The sequence below is a fragment of the Malus sylvestris genome, chromosome 15 (assembly GCF_916048215.2).
Source record: "Malus sylvestris chromosome 15, drMalSylv7.2, whole genome shotgun sequence".
In the NCBI taxonomy this organism is placed as follows: Eukaryota; Viridiplantae; Streptophyta; class Magnoliopsida; order Rosales; family Rosaceae; genus Malus; species Malus sylvestris.
Window position 1 is genome coordinate 6,311,688 of NC_062274.1, and position 21,081 is coordinate 6,332,768.

Consider the following 21,081-nt stretch of genomic DNA (forward strand, 5'->3'; position numbering starts at 1 on the left):
GGAATCCCCTCGATCCAGCTTGAGGGGGAGTGTTGGAATGCATGCAAGTCATATCTTTTGTTAAAATGCATGCATGAAATAAACATGTTGAATACTAGTGAAGTTAGGCTAGTCAACATTCTTTGTGTAAATTAGGCAAGTTAGACAAGTTAGGAAATTAGGCAAGTTAGGCAAGTTAGGCAAGTTAGGCTTATGTCTACTTTCTTTTCTATATATATGTTTCATCTTGTAATTGTTTTGATATGAAATACACATCAAAAATTCAACACAGCAGTATTGAAACTCCCCTCCGAATTTGAAGCAGGTGGTTTTTGCTTCAGGTAGATACTGAAACACGGTGGTGGCCAGGTCGCTCTTCCGAGTTCTGTAGGACTGATGGAGACGATGACCACTTGTATCATCCGCCGACGACTTATTCTTCTTCGTGGTCTTTGAGTTCTTGAATGGAGACCTGGACAACCATCTGAAGAAAATAAAACTTCTGAAGGATCCCACAATTTGCCGTGAATTGTTGGCGGCGGTGGCGCTTCGACGACGAGACATGGGAGGCGCCATTTCTGCGACTGCTTGTTTCGTGGAATTATGGACTGAGAAGGAAAGGTTGGAGGCGTCAGACTGGGGAGGGGAGAAATTCAGAGCGTTGGAAAGGGATCGGCGGACTGAGAAGGGGAGGTTGGATGCTGCTCTTCATGGAGAATGTTAAAGAAACGGTAGGGGATTTTGGAAAAGAAACGTTGCACTGTGTTTGGACGATGAAATAAATAAAAATCAGAATTTGTAAATTGATATGTACAAATTTCTTTATTTGGATTCATAAATATAGGAATTTAGAATTTTCGCGTGAAAAAAAATAACTTGAAATTTGGAACCTCTAATTCCTAAGTTTAAATTTCATGTAAATAGATGTCATTTCTCAATTTTTATAATTGAAAGCTTAAAAATAACAAATTCTATAATCAATTACATTGTTCTTTAGGTTAACCAAACAAGAAAGTTCACAATTTCTAAAAAATAAAATCTCATCAATTCAATTTCCGTCATTTAAATTTTTTTTAGTAATCTTAAATTTTTTCATCCAAACATAGTGTTAGGGTTTGAGGATGAGTAGAACTTGTGAGTGAGCAGCAATCTAATGGAGACGCCACGAATTCGAACTTATATCCTCTTTTGTCATATTTTTTTAGGATAAATTACACTTTACCATATCAGGTTTAAGGTCTATTACAACATCATACAACATCTTCAAAACATTCACTTTCATACCTCAAGTACTATTTTATTTCATTATAATACATCCGTTACATTTTCCATCCATTGTTCTGTTAAGAGCTGACGTGGCTGCCATATTTGTGTCACGTGGTAAAAAAAATAATTAATTAAAGAAAAGTAAAAAAAAAAAAAAACACCTTAAAATCCGTCTTCCCGACCCTCTTCACCTCCCGGCCACACCCACCGCCTCCTCCTTTCCCTCCCACTCCACCAAACCCACTCTTCAATGGCAAATAAATAATTAACCATGAGACCCTATCAGTTTGCATTTAGAATATATTGGGAATCTTTTTATTTCTATCTTTGGCAAAATAATCGACAAGCGTTGTGGATGGAGGATTGACTCCACAAATGAATATTATTTACCACAAATGTTGTGTAAAAATGGCAATTTTCAACTCTTTCGCTAAGTTCGGCAGCAGTTCTGCAATCAATTTTGTATCGGTAAAGAAGCTCATAGTTATTAAGCTATGTCTGTATTGTACTTATTCTTTGTCTTGAAGAGAAGCTCACAATGCGTACCGGTAGATTGCATCAGCTACGCCATCTTCATCGTTGCTGAGACCAATTACGTTAGCCACAGCTTTCGCCTTCTCTGCTCCGTTGCTAAGAGCAATGCCTAAAGAAGCCAGCTCAAGCATCTCGATATCATTTTCCCCATCGCCAATAGCCATGATCTGAAAAATAAGTTAAGAGAATCAATCAGGAATAACATCGGTATTTGTATGCAACAAGTACAGAAAGTCAATGACAGTGGCCTTATCATCTGCCAACATCGCTAAGTTGTGGATTCGGATGGTTAAACATACTATTTGAACTATTCTTGGAACAACGAATGCTGCTTATAACATAATAAGAACGACTCCAATTTTTAACCTTCACGATGTATGCTTATATTTGCAGGGAAATATCAAACGCCCATTAAAACAACGAGATAGGAGAATAGTTTTGTTGTCCATACCTCCTTTGGAGTGATTCCCAAATGATCAAGCAGCATGTTTACTCCACTCCCCTTTGAGGTTCCGGGGGGAACAATTTCCAGCATGTCGGGCACGGTTTGGACAACTGTGGCACTATCTCCAGTTGCTTCGGACCAGTATGGCCTCAAAGCAGTTGTCACTCCCTCAGCAGTGTCCATGAAGACAAGTTTCTATATATCGATAAGGTGTGCGTCATTACAAGAACCAAATGGAGCAAGAATTATAGGATATTACGTTAACTCAATCATATTTTACATATGAGACCAAATGGTATGAATCGGAGACGCTACACAATGGCCTTCCGACAGAAACCTCATTCTTCTATGAATCAACAGAAATTAATAGCAAAGCCCTAAGCTTAACATTTTTTTCTTCTCTTTGTTACAGGGGGATGGGGAGAGTATTGTTCCTCCTTGAGGGGCGTACCTGTATGCCAGCAGCAGCCACAAGATGCCCAACTGAAGGCATGATCTCTGCCTGTAAATATTTTACATGTAGTTTATATATAAAATGGCGCAAAAAGAAACCTCAGGCAGTAAAGAATATTTATGACCATGATGAAACATTAATCTACTTGCACCTTTTGCTCGTGATATACAGTATGCATGGAATCGACAAGTGGGTGATCATATAGAGATAAGCAACGATCCTCGGTGAATGCAATAAGAGGAACCTCATTCTCCAGAGAGTAGCGACATGCCTGCACATAAAGACCATCTGGTCATTTATTTCATTACATGCCCATGAATAATATATTCACGCATGGCTCACCAAACTATTACCTCTCTGCACACATCTGTATCCAAATTCATTCTAAAAATTTCCCGACCTTGTGTACCATAAACAAGCAATCCCTGGAATCAAGCAGAGGCAGACAATAAAGACAAGAGGTACTACTATCAACTCGAGATGGACAAAAAAATCATCCTAAGAGTAAGAGGGAGAGATGATATATGTAACAAGCACTGAGAATTCTGTTTCTTACAAGTTTGACCAAGCATTACAGAGGTCAAGTCGCTCATTACATACTTGAGGTGGTGGGAATTTACATAAAAGTTCGGTGACAAAGAGCATGAAAATGTTTAAGAGGGAACATGAGTGGATATCGCGGTTCCCTCTATTGTCCTTATCAAGCTCACAACAGGGAGTATCACATGTAGATCGAGGGCAGATAAACGTGAGAAATTTTTTCCATGAGATGAGATTTACCCAAAGCAACTTAAAATGTTAAGATAGCAGCTCTCTGGACAGAAGAGTAATCATGTATCTTAGTGAAGGCAGTTCCATGTTCATCACATGTAACTTGGCAACAATCTTAGATGAAATTTTCAAAGGAAAAAAGAGAACCTGCAAGAAAACCCCAGGAGAAAATTCTGAAACAATGCCGTCTTTTCCAGTTAAATCTACCTCCTTAAAAATGCGAATCACAGCTGGCCGAGCCTGTTCCAAAGAGCTGTCAACAATCAGAAACTTTTTTGAATCAACCCTATTCAATAATCAAGAAATCATGTAAGAGGTAACACTGGCCAGCAGTAGAACACAAGAATAAGTAAAAAGTATAACACATTTCTGAGTATAATGTCTCCTGAGAATGAACAGAAAAAGAGGTTCTCACTTTTCCTGTTGCTATCACTATTTTCACACCCCTTGATGAGGCCTCTTTCAGAGCCTGGATGTTCGTGGAGCTCAGTTGGCTTTTGCTGTTGAGAAGGGTGCCTTGTGTACAAGAAAAAAAAACATATAAAAACAGTCCACACAAGGCTATAACCTACAAGCTAAATAAAATAAAGTACAGGCGTAAGACACAATAAGCCAAACTTACCATCCATATCACAGAAGATATATCTGAACTTTTGCTTATAGTATTGAGGGCTGCCTTCTTTCTTCCTGTCTTTTAACAACTCAGATGTAAGATTATATCATTGCAAAGTTCAACTTTAACCAAGTGAATCGCAGCTACAGATTAAATGAAGAATTTAAACGATTAACAAATCAAAATAAGGTCCATAGAAGACAGAAAAAAAGAAGATAAAATTTACCATCTAGTTTGACCCCATCGGAATGGGTTTCAGCATCATATGCGCTCTGAATTAATCCTTTTACCTTCCACCCAAGACTCTTTAAGAGAAGATCCTCCTCCTTCTCCATTTCTACTTCAGCGTATTTGCTAACTTCATGATCAAATCCTAACAAATGTAACAACCCATGTACCTACACAAAGGTCCAGTGACTAAAGTTATCAAATTACAGTAGAGAATTACAAATACGAACTCTGTAACACTTGCAGAAAACACATTCAATTGAATATGCCTTTTTAATTTTTTTAAGGGTTCACACATCTTCCAGACAAATAATATTCATCATAGAGAACACTTATCTCTTCAAAACATATAAAACACAAATAATCATATTCTAAAACCAACCATGAGAATGCGCATCTCGTCAAGGAGCGTATGGCCTCTTTGCTCCGCTTGTCTTGCTGCTGTCTCAACAGATATCACAATGTCCCCCAACATAAGCTGCAAACATGCAATGGCCATCAAACATATATCACCAAAATTACATCCTTTACTTATAGTCTAATGAAGAAAATGATAGATAAAACCGAACGAGCTAGTACCATGGGAAGCTTAAGATCAGGGACATGCTGGGACATGGAAATAACATCAGTAGCATGGTCCTCTCCTCTCCATTCCTTGTTAAGTTTTCGGATAAACTTGTCATCGCAAAGAAGCACGGAAAGCTCCACGCTTTCATATCCCGCAACACCGCCTATAGCATTGTCCCTTGTTTTATACACTGAATCTTTCAGCCCATCAAACGCTAGCTTCACCGCCACCGGCGCATCCAGCCGGAGCAATTCCGCAATTCTCTGCAATTTTCAAACTCCATTTCACTTCAGTCAATCAAATCAGCTATAATGGTATTACAGAAGAGACATTTACACAAACAGTTGGTGATCGTTACATACCAAGATTTCGGGATTGTTCAATGCTTCTTCGATAGAAATACTGACATCGAGCTCCAGCTCCTTCTCCTTGATTTTCGTGGATTGCCGCCTCACCTTCCTTTCGCCCTTCTGCGAACTGCAGATTCGCCCCCGGATCAGTTGCGGTCTGGCTGCACATCTCCATTTGTCTCCGCGCGTCGCGTGAAGTCCGCGGACGAATACCGTTGACACGGAGGCCTGAAAGAGGTGCGCTTTCGGATGGGAGATTAAACCCGGCGCAGATGGAAACAATGAGCTGGACATTAGGGCGGCGCGTGGGATGTAACGCGCCATTTGAGTGGCGGAGGAGGAGGAGGGTAGGTGGAGGAGCATGTAGACCTTCGGAGCTCGCAATGTGAGTGGTGATTGGTTGGTTGGTTGCCTCGCGGTTTGTGAGTAGCAAACGGACAGTGACAGTGACGTTACCGGCCAGAAGGATTTTTATTCTCCACAAACTTTTGAAAATTTTCAGATGTCACCCAAATATTTTCACTTTTATGCAATTAGTGGCTAAACTAATTGTTTATGACAGTTAACCACCTAAAATATACAACGGTCTTGTTTCAAAGTCATTCTCGTGGCTATAGTAACTAGAATCATTTACCCCCAAGATATGTGTTTATGTGCTGTCTCTTTCCCCCCAAATAGCGTAGTAATTTTCTCTAAAACATAGTGTTTTAAGAGGCTCCGCCTAGGTGTTTTAAGAGGCTCCACCTAGGTGACTAATCATCGATGCGATTAATTCTTAAGTATTTAGAGAAAAAAGGTTTCTAGGCAGATCTAGGCACTCGGGTGGCTAGCCATCTAGGCGAGCTGGCGATTTGTGACATTTTTTGCTTCAATTTTTTGTTTTTAAGAAAATGGCTTAGGATTGTAATTCTCTTTCTCTTAGACAAAAATAAATAACTTCCATTTTGTATTTTATGATATTAATAAATTGTAAAAAAATTGTTGAATACTTGGATGAACATTCGTTATATGCTTGTTTCCCATTTTTTTAATGTGTTATAATACTTTATAATTTATTTAACATTCTATTTTGTAATTTATGTTTCTTTATATAATTATGTATTATTTTTAAATATAAATAGACTCTTATTTTAAATAAATAAAAAAAACTTCCATGGCCCTAGGCACTAGGCATCTTAGCTCTAGGCTCTTATGCTCCGTCTGATTACTGCTTAGAGATTTTTCAAACACTACTAAAACACTAATGACAAGTCTCGCGTGCTTGGCACATGCTATATGATTTGATAATAAATAGACGGATGTGGACCAAGGCGCCAAACAAGTTGCGAAGCTTGCGTGGTAAAATGTCAAAAGCTTTTAGTTCAATAACTTCAAAGAAGTGGTATATTGGATGCCAATTCTACAATTTTTCCAAAACCTTTTTGTGCATAAAAGTAAAATAAATCAAAGTTTGGGGAGTTATATGTAATTTTAGAAAACGGAAAAGACCAGCTGGACTTAACGTGCACTGGGTCTTTTAATTTAATCGAGTCCGCAGTCCGATCCAATCCGGTTCAGCCTACCAGGAAACCTAGACCCTAACCGTCTCTACCGCCTCTTCTGACCTCTCTCTCTCTCTCTATCTCTCTCTCTCTCTTCCACAGCCCAATTCAGATCGCCCTCAGTCTCTCCCAGCCTCCTCCGCCAATTAATTCAGTTTCCGATTCTCCTCCGCCGACGAATTAGGGTTCCGATCGTCTCAGTAACCCGCACTCTCAACTCGAATTGCCTTCTAATCCCCATTTTCCAAAACAGTTTCTTCAATTAGGTTCGATAAATAGTCAATCCCACTAGCTCGAGTGCTGAAATGGCGAGTTCCGAGGATCCAAATGCATCCTCCCCGGCTGAACAGCCGCCAAAGCACTACGGCATCACGAAGCCGATCTTCCTTTCGGGTCCCACCGAGTACGATCTTCAACGAAATGTCGAACTCGAAAAGGTACACGGATGCGTGCATAAATCTGCTTTATGATGTCAAAGATTGGTTATTTTTGTTTGGCTTGATTTGCAAGTTGCTGATTTTATCTGTTTTGTATTGATTTTGGTAGTTCTTGATTGATTCGGGGCTTTATGAGAACAAAGACGAGGCTGCGAAGAGAGAAGAGGTTCTTGGCCGCATTGATCAGGTATAGATATATAGTTCACTGTTCTATTGTAGGCTGTGAGAAAAATCAGTAATGTGATGATGTTGGAAATGACTAAGAATATTATCGCAATTGGCGGGTCGGTTTAAAGCATTACCAATGTGGTGTTGTTCTGTGCTTACTGTCAGTTGTGTGTAACTGTGACCTAAAGGAAAATAAGTCGGTTCCTTTTGGACTCCTAGCTTATGTTTACCATTGTTGTCGTCATTTATACGCCATGGATTTGAAGTCTTGCATTTCCCTTTGGTTGCATGGTACTTTCGTTCAGTGAGGTAATTGGTAATACTGAGTTTATTTTTACTGTAGATTGTGAAAGGCTGGGTGAAGCAATTGACAAGTCGAAGAGGCTACACAGATCAGATGGTGGAGGATGCGAATGCTGTCATTTTTACTTTTGGGTCTTATCGTCTTGGGGTAAATATCAGTTCCAACGATTACTTCTAGTGGTGGTGCACCATCAATTTCTTTTGCTTTCTATTATCGTTGTTGTAGGTATGTTCTGTTGGAACTTGCAAGTGGATCTACAGTTGCATATTTTTCTCTCTATTTAACTCTGTTTACAAGTTATACCCTCTAACCCATGTTACTGTTATATGGTGGGGGATAATTTCATCATCTAGAGTTTCACGAACAGATTTGGGTTATGATCCAGAATGGTATGCTATCCGTTTCTAGTGATTTTATTTGCTACTCTTATGCTTGGATATGGCAAGCAAGGATCCATGCTTTGCAATTAAAAAACTGGTACATGTCCATTAGCCAAGGATAAGCTGATATTAAAACCAACTGGATGGTTCACATTTATGATGAAACCTGATAAGAATAACAAGCCCTTATTAGGACTTTGTTCTTTGAAACCGATGCCATTGCCATTGGATGTGATCATGCCAACATATATAACATCTGAGGATCATCAGTGCTTCAGTCTATGAGAACAGTTAGTTCCACAACGGTGAACCACTCCTATGTCATCAGTCTTATAACCACTCCTATGTCATTAGTCTTATTGTAGAATTTGCTGCTGTTTTGATTGTTTAGTCAAATTTACCTTAACAAAGGATTGGATGTTGTTCTTGCTTTGATTGTTTGGTCCAACTACTGAATCCAGAACTATTTACGCTACTTGTTCCCCGTATCATTATGGCCATCGTACCTGTATTATAAATGTTATGTTTTTCTGTGACAGGTTCATGGGCCTGGAGCTGACATAGACACTTTGTGTGTTGGGCCATCATATGTGAATCGAGAGGTGATTTATGCGCACACATTCATATATATAATCCCGATTCTTTCTTAATTTGTTCGACCAGAATTGTAACCTGCAGCTCTGCCTCACAATTGACTCGTTCTGCAGGAAGATTTCTTTATTATATTGCATGATATCCTGGATGAATTGGAAGAGGTTACTGAACTTCAACCAGTTCCTGATGCTCATGTCCCCGTCATGAAATTCAAGTTCCAGGGAATATCAATTGATCTTTTGTATGCAAGCATATCTCTTTTGGTTGTTCCAGATGTGAGTACAAAACTCATTTTCTTGAAATCTATTGCTTTTTGTTCTTTTTATCCATTTCATTGTGTTTCGTGATCATATGACCATATACGAAGAGCCATTTCCAAGCCCATGTAATTTTGTCTTGCTTCCTTCCTCACTTGTTTTGTCAGCTGGGCCATCTAAGGTTCTGGTATTAGTAGTGTGGAAAATTGGTTTACTACTAACATTTGAAGATGCATAAGCTGCTATCATTATAGAGATGTGGTCCTGGTGTCCTTTATGATATTGATGTGGTGTTGGAACATGCTTGTCAACAGGATCTGGATATCTCACATGGATCTGTGCTATATGATGTTGATGAGCAAACTGTTCGAAGTCTGAACGGCTGCAGGGTTGCAGATCAAATTCTTAAACTTGTCCCCAATGTTGAGGTTGATCATGTCTTATCTCTCACCCTGGTTTATTTCTAGGTTGAATTGACTCAACTTGTGACACTCTATTTAACTGTAGCACTTCCGGACGACACTCAGATGTTTGAAGTTTTGGGCTAAAAGACGTGGTGTTTATTCAAATGTAAGTTTGGCAGTGTTCAAAGCTGTTCAGAATCTTCATTGTTATTAACTCATTAATTTTACACTTACGAAATGACATTTCCTTTATTTTTTTTCTATTCTGTGTAGGTTACTGGATTCCTTGGTGGTGTGAATTGGGCTATCTTAGTTGCTCGGATATGCCAGCTTTATCCCAATGCAATTCCTAGCATGTTGGTTTCCAGATTTTTCAGAGTGTATACTCAGTGGCGTTGGCCAAATCCTGTAATTCTACGTTCAATTGAAGAGAATGAACTTGGGTTCCATACATGGGACCCTCGTAGAAACCCTCGGGACCGCCTTCATCATATGCCAATAATAACTCCTGCATACCCTTGCATGAACTCTAGTTACAATGTCTCAGTAAGTACTTTACGAGTTATGGCAGAGCAGTTCGACCATGGTAATAGGATATGTCAGGTGAGAGCATAATTTTTTTTTTATATCTGTGTTTGCAGGCTTTATTTCATTATTGACGGGTTTTCCCCTTTGGTTTTATTAAAGGAGATTGAGCTGAATAAGGCCCAGTGGAGTGCTCTCTTTGAACCTTATCTCTTCTTTGAGGCATACAAAAATTATCTACAAGTGGACATAGTTGCAGCTGATGTTGATGACTTGCTAACTTGGAAGGGATGGGTGGAATCCCGGTTTAGACAGCTTACCTTGAAGGTAAACGTTTCTTCCATAGTTGTTTTGAAAGCTTTTATGACTCATTTGTTAGAAAAGATTCACTATATTGAAGGCATTTCGAAGTAATAAATGGCTGATAACTTCCTTATTTTGTACAAGTTGAAGGTTACCATGAAGAAACGTTGTCCCTTTTAGTCCTACCATTTTTTGTGGGGATTAATAGGGATATCTTTTCTTCATGAATGAGCTTCAACTTGAACAAAATATGAAAGTTGTCATTCATTTTTTCCTTCAAAATGCCTTTAATGTAGTGAATAGTCCTATCCAAGCCAATCCTCTCTAATAAACGAGGCCTTATAATGTTTTTCGTGTTAACATTTTGCATTTTATCTCCGTGCAGATAGAGCGAGACACAAAAGGGATGCTGCAGTGCCATCCATATCCTAAGGAATATGTTGACGTAACCAAGCCATGCCCACACTGCGCTTTCTTTATGGGTTTGCAGAGAAAAGAGGGATTGAGAGGTAAAGAAGGTCAGCAATTTGATATACGTGGAACAGTTGATGAGTTCAGGGAAGGAATAAACATGTACATGTTCTGGAAACCCGGGATGGATATATATGTTTCTCATGTTCGCCGGAGGCAGCTTCCTCCCTTTGTTTTCCCTGATGGGTGTAAGCGTCCTCGATTATCGAGGCATGTAAGTCAGCAGGACGAAAGAACCTATGAAGATTCTGCAGGTTGTAGTTCTGGATCTGTGGAAAGACATACCAGGAGGAAAATTGATCATAAAACGGAGGATATGAGGCCAGCTAAACTAGAGAAGCAGACGTCTGTTAGTTCACAATTGATGGAGTCTGTGGCCCCAGAAAGTAGTACAGGTGGAGCACCTGATACCAGCTTCAGTAATGGCATTAGATTAGAGTGTCTGGCAACTGGAGATGCAGAAAAGAAATCTGATCATAGATTGTCTGTTGGACAGTTAGAGAGTGAAAAGGAAGTGTTGGAGACGTGAGAATGGTTGATAATATTGCACATGAATCCAATACTGCAAATGAGTGCACGTCTATGCATGTTCCTGAAATCCCTAAAGTCAGAAATGAGGTCAATCCTTCACAAGAGGATCATGACGTAAAGCCATCTGAACAGTTGGAGAAACCTCTTTCCTTGAAGGAGCTGGTAATTCCATGCGCAGCATCTATCTCAGAGTCCAAGGAAACATGTGAGATGGCGTAAGTAAGGACAGAGTTGGAAATGTGACGTTGGCTGACCTGCAGAATATGGAGGCCAACTCTACTGGGAGACTACTGAATTGGACAGCAGATGCTATTGATGTTGATCAATAACTAGTCAAACCATGTAGTCGGAAGATGGGGGTGGAGAATGCTGATTGTGCATTGGGATGGATCCACTTCTAGCAGTCAGAAAATTGCAAAGTGAGTTACTCTCCATTTTAGAACTCTGGATTTGGAATTGTACCAGATGGAAGTGAGAAAACTGAAAGTTCTTGGAGGAGATGGTGAGAGGGGATATTTGCCGGATGATGCACTTTTGGTTTTGCCAGAGTCGCTTGGGAAAAATGGCTCTATAAACGCGAATAGGGTATTTCAAAATGCCTTGTCAGAAGAGGTTATGGTTTTGAACATAAACTCTCTTACACATGTTTTCTGTATGCTTTCCTTTCTTGCACAGACAATGTGCTAACTGGTGCATGTTGTGGTGGCAGGTTCTGCTCCACTATACGTGATTTGTTCCCAGTAACTGTGCTTAATACCTTGCTAGTTTTGTGTACCCTTCATGGCTATCTCGTCTCTTTTCTCCAATACAATTTTAGGAACCTGACAAGTCTTTATCCTTGATCTTGTATTGTAGAGCCAACTGTCACAACCAGGGATACTGTCAATTTGGAAGATGTAGCTAGGGCAGGAATCAGGATCTATGCAGAGGCCAACAGTAAGGCATGCGTTTGAAACTCATATGTTTTTTAACCAAATCATTATATCTTTATACTGGCCGGTTTGGTGGCTCTTTGGTGACTGACAGGTGGTCGATGGTGTAACCTTTCAGCTTTCGCTGATGAATAGGTGGAATCTCACTTTCACAAGTAAAAGAGCTCGCACAAGGGTAAGTGCCATTTTAACTGCTGGATTTCATTACGGTTTCAAGGTGTGACCTGTATGTGATGCCTTTGCAAAGTGGCGGGGAAGTTCCATCCATGCAAAGAACTCCGCATGGTTTGGTGCGTCGGCGCAGGATGTTTGGCTTCAAAATGGCCTGCTAAGTTTTAAGCATCATGAATTCATGGAAGAGTACGAGTGTCCTTTGCAGTCGCCAAGAACCCTATTATTTGAGCTGTATAGATTTGCATGGAAGACACTTTAATCGGGGCAAAGAGTTCAGCAAGAGTTGAACTGAGCAGGCTGTGACGGGTTTGCTTTCTTATTATGCCTCTGTATAAAACACTTATCAAACTTTTAGTAGTTTGTACATCCCGACATTGTAAAACAGTTTTTAAGCAATTTACTCTCTCTCACACTGGAAACGAGCTCGTTTCGGTTGCGATATCGAAACATGTTATATCGAAACACTAGAACAAAGTGAGCATTTACTCCAAAAGTGTTTACAATGCTTCCCGTCTCTCATGCATAAAGCTATACTGATCTTGAAAGTTGAAAACTAGTTAGAAAATCTATATGGAACCCCTACCGACGCTTTGCTGCCGGCGTATAATCGCGGCTGGATTGCGTCTCAATTATTATATACATTACACACTGTAAACTAAGCTATCGTCCACCTTTTTACTGCGTTTGTAACTAGAAAGATAGGTGGCAGCGCCGAGGAGGGGAGAAATATCAAAGTCTCTTCCCACCTTTTTCACTTCAAAACCTTCCGAAGGACCATAGCCGCGAAGAATGTGCAGAACTTCCTTCATTGAAGGCCGAGTTGAAGGCAGTGTGCTGGTGCAAATGAGTCCTAGTTTTAGCACGGTAGCCATCTCTTCCAGGTAACACGGTTCTGTTATCTCCTCATCGAGGGCATCAGTTATGGTCTTTCCCTCGCTGTATAGCCGCCACGCCCATTCTGCTAGGCCTGTATGCTCATCTCCGCAGTTGGGTTCTCTCCCGGTTGTTAGTTCCAGGAGTACTACCCCGAAGCTGTAGACATCGATCTTTTCATTGATTTTCGTTGTATAAGAATACTCTGAAAAGCAAAATATCATTCAATGTGTCAAAGTAATGTCCCCGAAATATGAATGCAGCACCAAAATTGAATGCAAAACAGAGAAATTTAGCCACTTATTATTACGATATAGTGGTATTCCTCTTTACTTGTAAGTGAGAGGTCTTAGGTTCGATTATCGCCAAAGACGAATTTGAACCACATTATTGATAGCCCATTGTGAGTTTAAGCCCACCCCTTCCATTTAGTGTAGATAATATCATTTGTTAAAAAAAAAATAAAAAAAATAACAGACAAACTTAAGCTCTTACCTGGTGCCATGTAGCCGATGGAGCCTGCGATAGCGGACATTGTGTGCTGATCTCCCACCTTGGCCAAGATCTTCGCCAATCCAAAATCCGCTATCCGAGCCTTGAATTCAGAATCCAACAATATATTGCTGGACTTTACATCTCTATGAATTATCGGCGGAAAGCAGTCATGGTGCATGTAGCACAAGCCTTGTGCAGCCCCTATCGCAATCTGCAACCTCGTCGGCCAGTCCAAAACAACATGATGAGCCATGCCCATGCCCTTTGCTAGCCTTCTCCTCTTCCCATGTAGCCACTTATCGAGGCTCTGATTCGCCATGTACTCATACACAAGAAGCTTCGATTTGTCACTTGAAATGCAGCACAGCAACTTAACAATGTTGGAATGGCGTATTGTTCCTAGTATCTCAACCTCAGCAACGAATTCTTTCTCAAGCCTCTCATCCAATTTGTTGGTGTTCCAAATCCTCTTCACCGCGACAAATTCACCTGGGCAGTTGGTGCGAACCTGATAAACTTTCCCCGATCCCCCACTTCCAATGAGATTGTTATCGGTCAAATTCGCCAGCAAGCTGAATTGTGTGAGATCCAATCTCTGGAATGAGGTGAGCTTCCATGTTGACAAGTCCTGACAGCGCTTTCTCCTACGGTAGTCTCTGGCGATGAAAAAGGTCAGTAAAACAATAACAACAAACACAGCGATCGAAAGGACTAAAATCATGGCAAGCACTTTCGAGGACAGCTTGTGGGATGCACTCATGTTGGTGTAACAACTGGGAAGGTTTAGAATTTGTGTGCTTGCGCATAGATTCGGATTGTTCAAGAAACTGTTTTCAAACGCAAGATTATCGAACACATCTGGGATTTTTCCGGAAAGCTTGTTGGAAGACAAGTTGAGTGAAGTGAGCCTCAAGCGGCCAAACTCAGCTGGGATTTCGCCTGTGAATTGGTTCCCCGACAAGTCCAAGTAAAGCAGGTCCGGCAAAGAACCAATCGCTGCAGGAATGTAGCCCGAAAGCATGTTTCTCGAGAGATTCAAAGTATTCAGCGATTCCCATGACATGATCTGAGATGGCAAGTCACCGGAAAGTTGATTTCCGTCAAGCAATAGAGTGTTCAGCCGAGAAAGATTAGTCAGTTCAACTGGGATTTTCCCGGAGAACAGATTCCCGCTCGCCTTAAAAACAACCATACGTTCCCAGGATGAAACTTGAACCGGAATGTCACCGGAAAATCTGTTGTTGCTAATTTCCAGCCTGGACAGATTCCAGGCCAACTTGCTGGCGGGAAGCTGACCCGAAAACGAATTGTCACTCAGCATCAAACTCGACAGACTTAGCCCGGTCCAAACTCCGAAGGGGACCTCACCCGAAAAATGGTTGTTGTAGACCTGCAGAGTCCTCAAAGAGTCACAATTTCCAAGCCCTTTCGGCAACACTCCGGTTAGATTGTTAGAGAACGCAACAGCTCCCTGCAAAACTCCTCTGCTGCACAAATGTTCCGGCAGAGAGCCGCTCAGCTGATTCTCGGAGACCTCGAACGCTTCGACCTCCGAGTGAAGGCCTAATTCCGGCGGCAAGCTCCCGTTTAACAGGTTCTTAAAAACCCGAAATTCCCTCATCGCCGGAATTAGGCCTAAACTCTCCGGAATCCCACCGGTTAATCGATTCGAATACAGGTTTAAAACAGTCAAATTCTTCAACTTTCCAAAATCTTGTGGGATAGAGCCGCTCAAATTGTTCATAGCCAGATCAATCTGAGACAAACTCAAAGCCTCTACGGCTTTTGGAATCTCCCCTGAAAAGTTGTTGTGAAATAAAAACAACTCGCTCAAATTCTTCAACAAAAACAACCCACCTGGAATCTTCCCTTCCAGATTGTTCCTCGCAAGATTCAAGTGCTCGAGGCTCGAAAGATCTGAAAAACTCTCCGGGATCTCTCCGATCAAGTTCGTCTGTGTCATCCACAAGCCTTTCAGATTCTTCAAATTCCCGAACTCCGTTGGGATTCTGGCCGCCGCCAGTTTTCGGTTATAAGGCATTTCGAATATTTCGAGATTTGATAAGTTCCCAATCTCCCTAGGAACACTCCCATCTAACAGGTTCATATAAAGCCTGATTGTCCTCAGCTCCGTCAGCCGACCGATCGCCGCCGGAATGTCGCCGGAGAAGTTGTTTCCTCCTAGGTCCAAATACTTTAGAGAAGGCGACATCCGGTCGATGTCTGCCGGAATTGGGCCCACAAAGTAGTTCTGCGAGAGGTCAAGTACTTTGAGATTCGAGCAGTTGTAGAGAAAGCTCGGGAACCCGCCTGGAATGTAATTCCAAGAGAGGTCGAGCTCCGTGAGGCTCAGGAGCTCGCAGAGGGTCGCCGGGATTCTCTTCGTTATGTTCATATTGCGGAGGGAGAGTCCCGTGACCGCACCGTTCGTGCAGTTGATCTCCGGCCAGTCACACGGTGAGGATGAGGGGTTCCAGGATTGGATGGACGGTGGATTGCCCCACTGTGCTTTGAGCTTGAGGAGGATTGACTGGTCTGTGGATTGTGAAATTACGATCAAGGGTAGGGAGATGAGGACGAAGAGGAGAAGGGAAAGTCGGAGTGGAGGTGGTGTTTTCGACATTTCATGTGGTTCAGTTCGTCTGCTCCGGTTGGGATATTTTACCGGGAAACGCGGGAGAAGTAACGGCTGCCATTCAAACTTGGTTGGTTTGGGATTATATGCGTTTCTGATTGTCAAAGTACCACCAAAATTTCTCCAAATTACATTGTGCCACTGAAAGTGATGCAGCCATGGCATTTGTCGTTTTGTCAGCTTAGAGGTTTATTTTGACACGCATCAACCCGAGCCAATAAAGCACGAGTTTAGGTAGAAAATCGAGAAAAATAGAACCCGTTGGAATTGTTTTGAAAATGACTAAAGAACGATTTTAAAGAAAATGTTTATGGATTTTAAAAGCATATGAAATGCTTTATTCAAGAAGCATCGTTAGTGTTTTTCAGAGTTCACTTGCATTTTTATTAATGATTAATTCCAATAACATTTAACTAAAATCATTTACAAATGAGTCCATAATTATTTAATACGTTCTTGTTTTCATTTTCTTATCTCTGTGTTTAAAGAAAATATGGATTGTTTAACAGTATTAAGCAATAAAAAAATAAAAATCTAGGGGATGCTAATCTATATCCAGTTAGATTTAATTATAATCTAAGACTTTGAGGAATATTCTAATTACAAGTGTTTGGTTGAATAGTTTGGTGATCTAAGGCGGTTACTAGTAGATTGTGAAATATAGATTACAAAACTTAAAGTCTAATATTAATGAACTCATGCTAAACCGCCTATGTGGGTTTGTTTGCATGATTGCGGCCTTTGTTTTGGTGTTTTTAGAAGTGGGTCTTACTAGTCTCTTGGCATGGGCGTGAGCATGTTGTGTGCATGTCAATAGATTTTTTCATTTAAATTTTATGTATTAACCTAAATCATGGTGAAATAAGACATTTAATTTGAAATATATTAGAAATATCGCTTATTTTACATGTTGAAATAAGACATTCATAATTTAGTTTTTGAAAGGAATCGATATATTATTGATAAAAGCAACTGTTTTACAAAGATAAGTTTTGGTAGAGGATATCTCGTACTGCATCAGGAGGATCCTCAAACCATACTAAATAGCTTTTAATTGATAAACCATCCTTATGGTTTGTTTGGAGGCGTTTTTAAAATGTTTGAAAGCATTTTTATTATGTTCTTATTGCAGGAAGCACTTCAAGTATTTTTTTTTTCTTTCAAAATTTACTTGCATTTTCACTAAGGAATGATTTTAAAAATATTTTCAATGAAAGCTTTTACAATCATTTTAAAACACTTTCAAATGAGCTCAGTTGAGCTAATAGGTGAGTCGTTACAAACTCGAGGAATGTAACAAAATTGGACATCCTACAACTTTGAAGCGAGTGTGTGCACATCTTCCACGATCAGAATTTACAGGGAGGAATTAATTTGTCATTTTTGAGAAACTTTTTAGTGTGATGGTCATTAGCTGAGTGGCAATATTCTTTTCAGCCATAAGCTTGCAGAAAGTGATTGAGGGCATATTTGTGAGGGGTGTGCTATCCATACACTCATTTTACTTTTCATACATCTTAATTCTCGACTGTCGGATTAAATAAATTGAAGAAGATCAAATGATAAAAATTAATAAATAGTGCGTTTATATCACACCCCTATTTGTGAATATGTGAAGAACATGGGCCTTTGCTTTATTGTTCTGTTATCAAGCATTCCTAATTAGATTATCCCATTATGTATATTAATTTTTTTAAATTAAAGATTTTCAATGTCTTCATTCAATTTATTTATTTTTGAACGAGTTAGCAATAATGTGCACACTAAAGTAGAGGAGATGAGTTTAACCTCACATCGGACTAACAATAATATGATTCAAATTCTCTTAAGACCTCTCAATTTTAAATACCACTAAATCGTAATATTATGTGATTGCAGTTTATGTTTTTGAGTAAAAAAGTCAGAAAGAGTACAAATGGCACGAACCAGATCACGGTAGGTGAGCAGAAATTTCGTAGTTGGTAATAATTCGTCTGTATTTATACTAATATCTGTGTATTAAAATCATAATATGGTCTGGTCATTGACTAATATGCCTGTTAGTCAAATCCTAATACTTGCTTTTCAAAAGAACTTCATAAAGATTAAGGACTTCGCAACTTTTGAACACACTCGTCGGCATCCCAGTAGGCCGCCTATATATGCTACTGTTGCATTCAACAGACAGTCAGTCAGTTGAGTGGGGAAATCAAAGATCCAATCACTTTAACAAGATGGACTACAAACATATAAAACTTAAAAGCTAAAACTTTTTCGAGTGATACAATAACTGAAATCCGAACTTTTAAGACTGTTAACATGTAAATTAACAGCGTATATCAAGCTAATTATGTACAACATAATAAACAGTGGGTTAGGCGAGTCGGAAGAAAATGAATGTTCTTTTGACGGCTGATAATGTAGTTTTCAGTCGGTTTAGAAAACCAAATCCCCTACCCATACCCATATCCCCGTACCCCCAGAATAGTCTTAAAGAAACAGCGCTTGAACAAAACGGTCGAATTTTTAGCATATACTTTAGAGAAAGAAACATGATGGGCCATGCATCTAGAAGGAATGATGCACTTATTTGGTTGGTGAGGTAAAGAACAAACATCGTGCGCTTCATATACAGGTTTCCTTTATATATAACATTTACATATATTAGTTGGTTGCAGCATGCATCACCTTATGGAATCTCTTGCACTCTAGCTAACGTTGTTGTGTCATAGGTTGATATTGTTTTTTTATGGGGAGAATTTAAAATATTAGAATAACCAAAACAATCGTATGCAGAGGTTAATTGACACGTGAAAGTTGAGATGGCAAATCAGAAGAATGTCGTCTAAATTATCGCATTTGATAGCTATAAAAGTTTTTCATTTTTATTAACATTTGTCCTCTATAAGATTTCAACTCAGCACTTTTCCTAACAAAACAGAACTACTAAGTGTTGCTAGACTAGATGATCCTTGTGATGTTATAAAAAAATTTGGAATATATTATATATCACGCATGTCTTGAGATCTTAGACTAGAGCACTTGATATGGGTGCCTAATTTTGTACTCGAATTTGCTGTAATGCTTCATGAATAGAAGTCACTACACTGGTGATACCTCAGATAACATTGATAATAGGCACATTGACATGGTGGAAAAAATCGGGTTAATCACATATAAAAAACAAGAAATTATTTATGCAAATAAAAAAACTATTTAATGCATACACATATAAAAACAAGAAATTATTTACGCAAATAAATAAACTATTTAATGCATACACATATAAAAACAAGAAATTATTTATGCAAATATATAAACTATTTAATGCACACTCATAAAAACACAGTGCTAATACACTTGAAAATTGGATTAAAAAACCTGAAATTACGATCGAAATGTTTAGACATTTTATCCTTAAGACAAGTTTACGCCTTATTACGATATGGTTGATCGGCGTTTGTCTCACATAATATAACAATCATGTTCTTGTTACAGCCTATTTATAGAAACTGAGATACCTCTTTAGAAAGTATGTAAGCATTCATGAAAAGTAAAAAATTACAATTGCTCATATTAGGACCGACACATCTCTCCACTAAAAAAAATACCACTTCTAATATTCAATTAATAAAATTTTAATATATAATAATAATATTAAAATTTCGAACAAGAGATGCAAGTGCCTAAGTGGGCTTCCACATTGATTTGTAGATCCTATACAAAATTGCATTGTTTACAATGGTGAGACGGAATATGACGACCCGTCCCAAATTATTGTATATATTTCCTCCCCGAGAGTGTAAAGTGACGATAATGCCCTCGAGGCTTAGTGACGTGGATGTATGCGTATAGTTTTATATTATTTTTCTCGCTGACGTAATTAAATTGTACGCGTCATCACGAGCGTGTTGACGCGAGTTAGGGCCAAATTGGGTTCGTAACGAAAATGTTACAAATGAATAAGTAGAATTGGGATTGGTTTTATTTCCATTTGGACTCAATTGCTTAAGCCCTAAATTCTATAGCCCAATTAGGGCCTGAGATTTGTTCTTCTTTTGGCCAACCCGTGACCACACACACACACACACACACACGTGCAACCCTCTTCTCTCTTCTCTTCTCTTCTCTATCTTTCCTTCTCGTCCGTACGACCCGAACCCTCCAATCTTCAAACACTATCAAAACCTCACAGATCGAACTTCTAAGGACCACCCTCGAGTTCCTTGCAAGCTAGCAAGCCTAACCATACCCTTTGTTAGAAGAAAGGATGTTGGAATCGTGAAGAACCATAGGCTCCGGCGAGGTACTCTGTTACTCAAACGTGATCGTGGACATTTCACGAGATTATAAGGCTAAAAAAGGGTCTTAATCAACTCTATAAGGATCCTAGGCTAGTTTTGGAGTGCTTCGAACGTCGGTATACTCGGGTTTGTCGAGTTCCAATTTTGGCCGTTTGTGTTGAGCTATTTTCCGACCAGTTCCTGAAGGTTTTAGGTCCCCAAATAGGTAAGATTATGTTCTCCTTGTTGAGAGCTTCAAATCTATATAAGATTTGTGAAATTTGGTTGAAAAACAAAGTAAAAACAAAGGTTTTAAGATTTTCCAGAATCCGGCATTGCAGACGGCGGCCGGCGGCGGCTCCGGCGAAGACCACTGGAGAAGACAGAGAATATTCCGTCAACTTTGACGGATATACTAACGGTGTCAGGTAAATTTAACGGAATATGCTTCTATTTAACGGAATATTCCCTAACGCTGCCAAGCACGTGGCCGGCGCGTGCGACACCAGAAATTTTTTCTAAAAATATGGGGATGCTTGTGGTGTTGAGTAGGCCACAATGGTATATTCAAACACCCCAATTAAGCA

At 39.7% G+C, this 21,081-nt stretch overlaps 3 protein-coding genes and 1 pseudogene across 6 annotated transcripts; 2 read left to right on the forward strand and 2 right to left on the reverse strand.

The window, feature by feature from the left end:
- Positions 1–1,531: 1,531 nt before the first annotated feature.
- LOC126603846 (endoribonuclease YBEY, chloroplastic-like) lies at positions 1,532–5,649 on the reverse strand. Its single transcript, XM_050270835.1, has 12 exons — positions 5,221–5,649; positions 4,870–5,121; positions 4,673–4,768; positions 4,289–4,460; positions 4,072–4,140; positions 3,865–3,965; positions 3,597–3,689; positions 3,032–3,103; positions 2,830–2,949; positions 2,676–2,726; positions 2,231–2,419; positions 1,532–1,946 (listed from the first exon to the last, which is right to left on the reverse strand). The coding sequence occupies exons 1-12, from the start codon at positions 5,569–5,571 to the stop codon at positions 1,779–1,781; spliced, it is 1,734 nt and encodes a 577-aa protein (XP_050126792.1). The 5' UTR covers positions 5,572–5,649; the 3' UTR covers positions 1,532–1,778.
- Positions 5,650–6,738: 1,089 nt separating this feature from the next.
- Positions 6,739–12,648, forward strand: LOC126603843 (nuclear poly(A) polymerase 4-like; annotated as a pseudogene).
- Positions 11,404–12,648, forward strand: LOC126603858 (uncharacterized). 4 transcript variants are annotated; one of them, XM_050270853.1, is made up of 4 exons: positions 11,404–11,542; positions 11,979–12,064; positions 12,150–12,230; positions 12,303–12,648. In XM_050270853.1, the coding sequence occupies exons 1-4, from the start codon at positions 11,509–11,511 to the stop codon at positions 12,486–12,488; spliced, it is 387 nt and encodes a 128-aa protein (XP_050126810.1). In that variant the 5' UTR covers positions 11,404–11,508; the 3' UTR covers positions 12,489–12,648. The 4 variants fall into 4 exon arrangements, with proteins under 4 accessions (XP_050126810.1, XP_050126811.1, XP_050126808.1 ...); XM_050270854.1 differs by having other exon boundaries at positions 12,174–12,230; XM_050270851.1 differs by lacking the exon at positions 11,404–11,542 and adding an exon at positions 11,589–11,755 and having other exon boundaries at positions 11,986–12,064.
- A 32-nt stretch (positions 12,649–12,680) lies between these two features.
- LOC126603841 (receptor-like protein kinase HSL1) lies at positions 12,681–16,305 on the reverse strand. The gene is made up of 2 exons (XM_050270832.1): positions 13,598–16,305; positions 12,681–13,307 (listed from the first exon to the last, which is right to left on the reverse strand). Exons 1-2 carry the CDS (start codon positions 16,218–16,220, stop codon positions 12,871–12,873), a joined length of 3,060 nt encoding a protein of 1,019 aa, XP_050126789.1. The 5' UTR covers positions 16,221–16,305; the 3' UTR covers positions 12,681–12,870.
- Between the last annotated feature and the right edge of the window lie 4,776 nt (positions 16,306–21,081).

What these genes read in the sequence shown, in the direction of transcription:
- LOC126603858 (XM_050270851.1), top strand. Translation starts at nt 11,589, where the DNA reads ATGGAAGTGAGAAAACTGAAAGTTCTTGGAGGAGATGGTGAGAGGGGA. An exon ending in GTTATGGTTTTGAACATAAA is followed by an intron (nt 11,756 to 11,985) that starts CTCTCTTACACA and finishes TGTAGAGCCAAC; the next exon opens with TGTCACAACCAGGGATACTG. An exon ending in ATGCAGAGGCCAACAGTAAG is followed by an intron (nt 12,065 to 12,149) that starts GCATGCGTTTGA and finishes GGTGACTGACAG; the next exon opens with GTGGTCGATGGTGTAACCTT.
- LOC126603846 (XM_050270835.1), bottom strand. Translation starts at nt 5,571, where the DNA reads ATGCTCCTCCACCTACCCTCCTCCTCCTCCGCCACTCAAATGGCGCGT. An exon ending in TATCTTCTGTGATATGGATG is followed by an intron (nt 3,966 to 4,071) that starts GTAAGTTTGGCT and finishes CTTGTACACAAG; the next exon opens with GCACCCTTCTCAACAGCAAA. An exon ending in ATACAGATGTGTGCAGAGAG is followed by an intron (nt 2,950 to 3,031) that starts GTAATAGTTTGG and finishes CTTTATGTGCAG; the next exon opens with GCATGTCGCTACTCTCTGGA.
- LOC126603841 (XM_050270832.1), bottom strand. Translation starts at nt 16,220, where the DNA reads ATGTCGAAAACACCACCTCCACTCCGACTTTCCCTTCTCCTCTTCGTC. An exon ending in CATCGGCTACATGGCACCAG is followed by an intron (nt 13,308 to 13,597) that starts GTAAGAGCTTAA and finishes TTTGCTTTTCAG; the next exon opens with AGTATTCTTATACAACGAAA.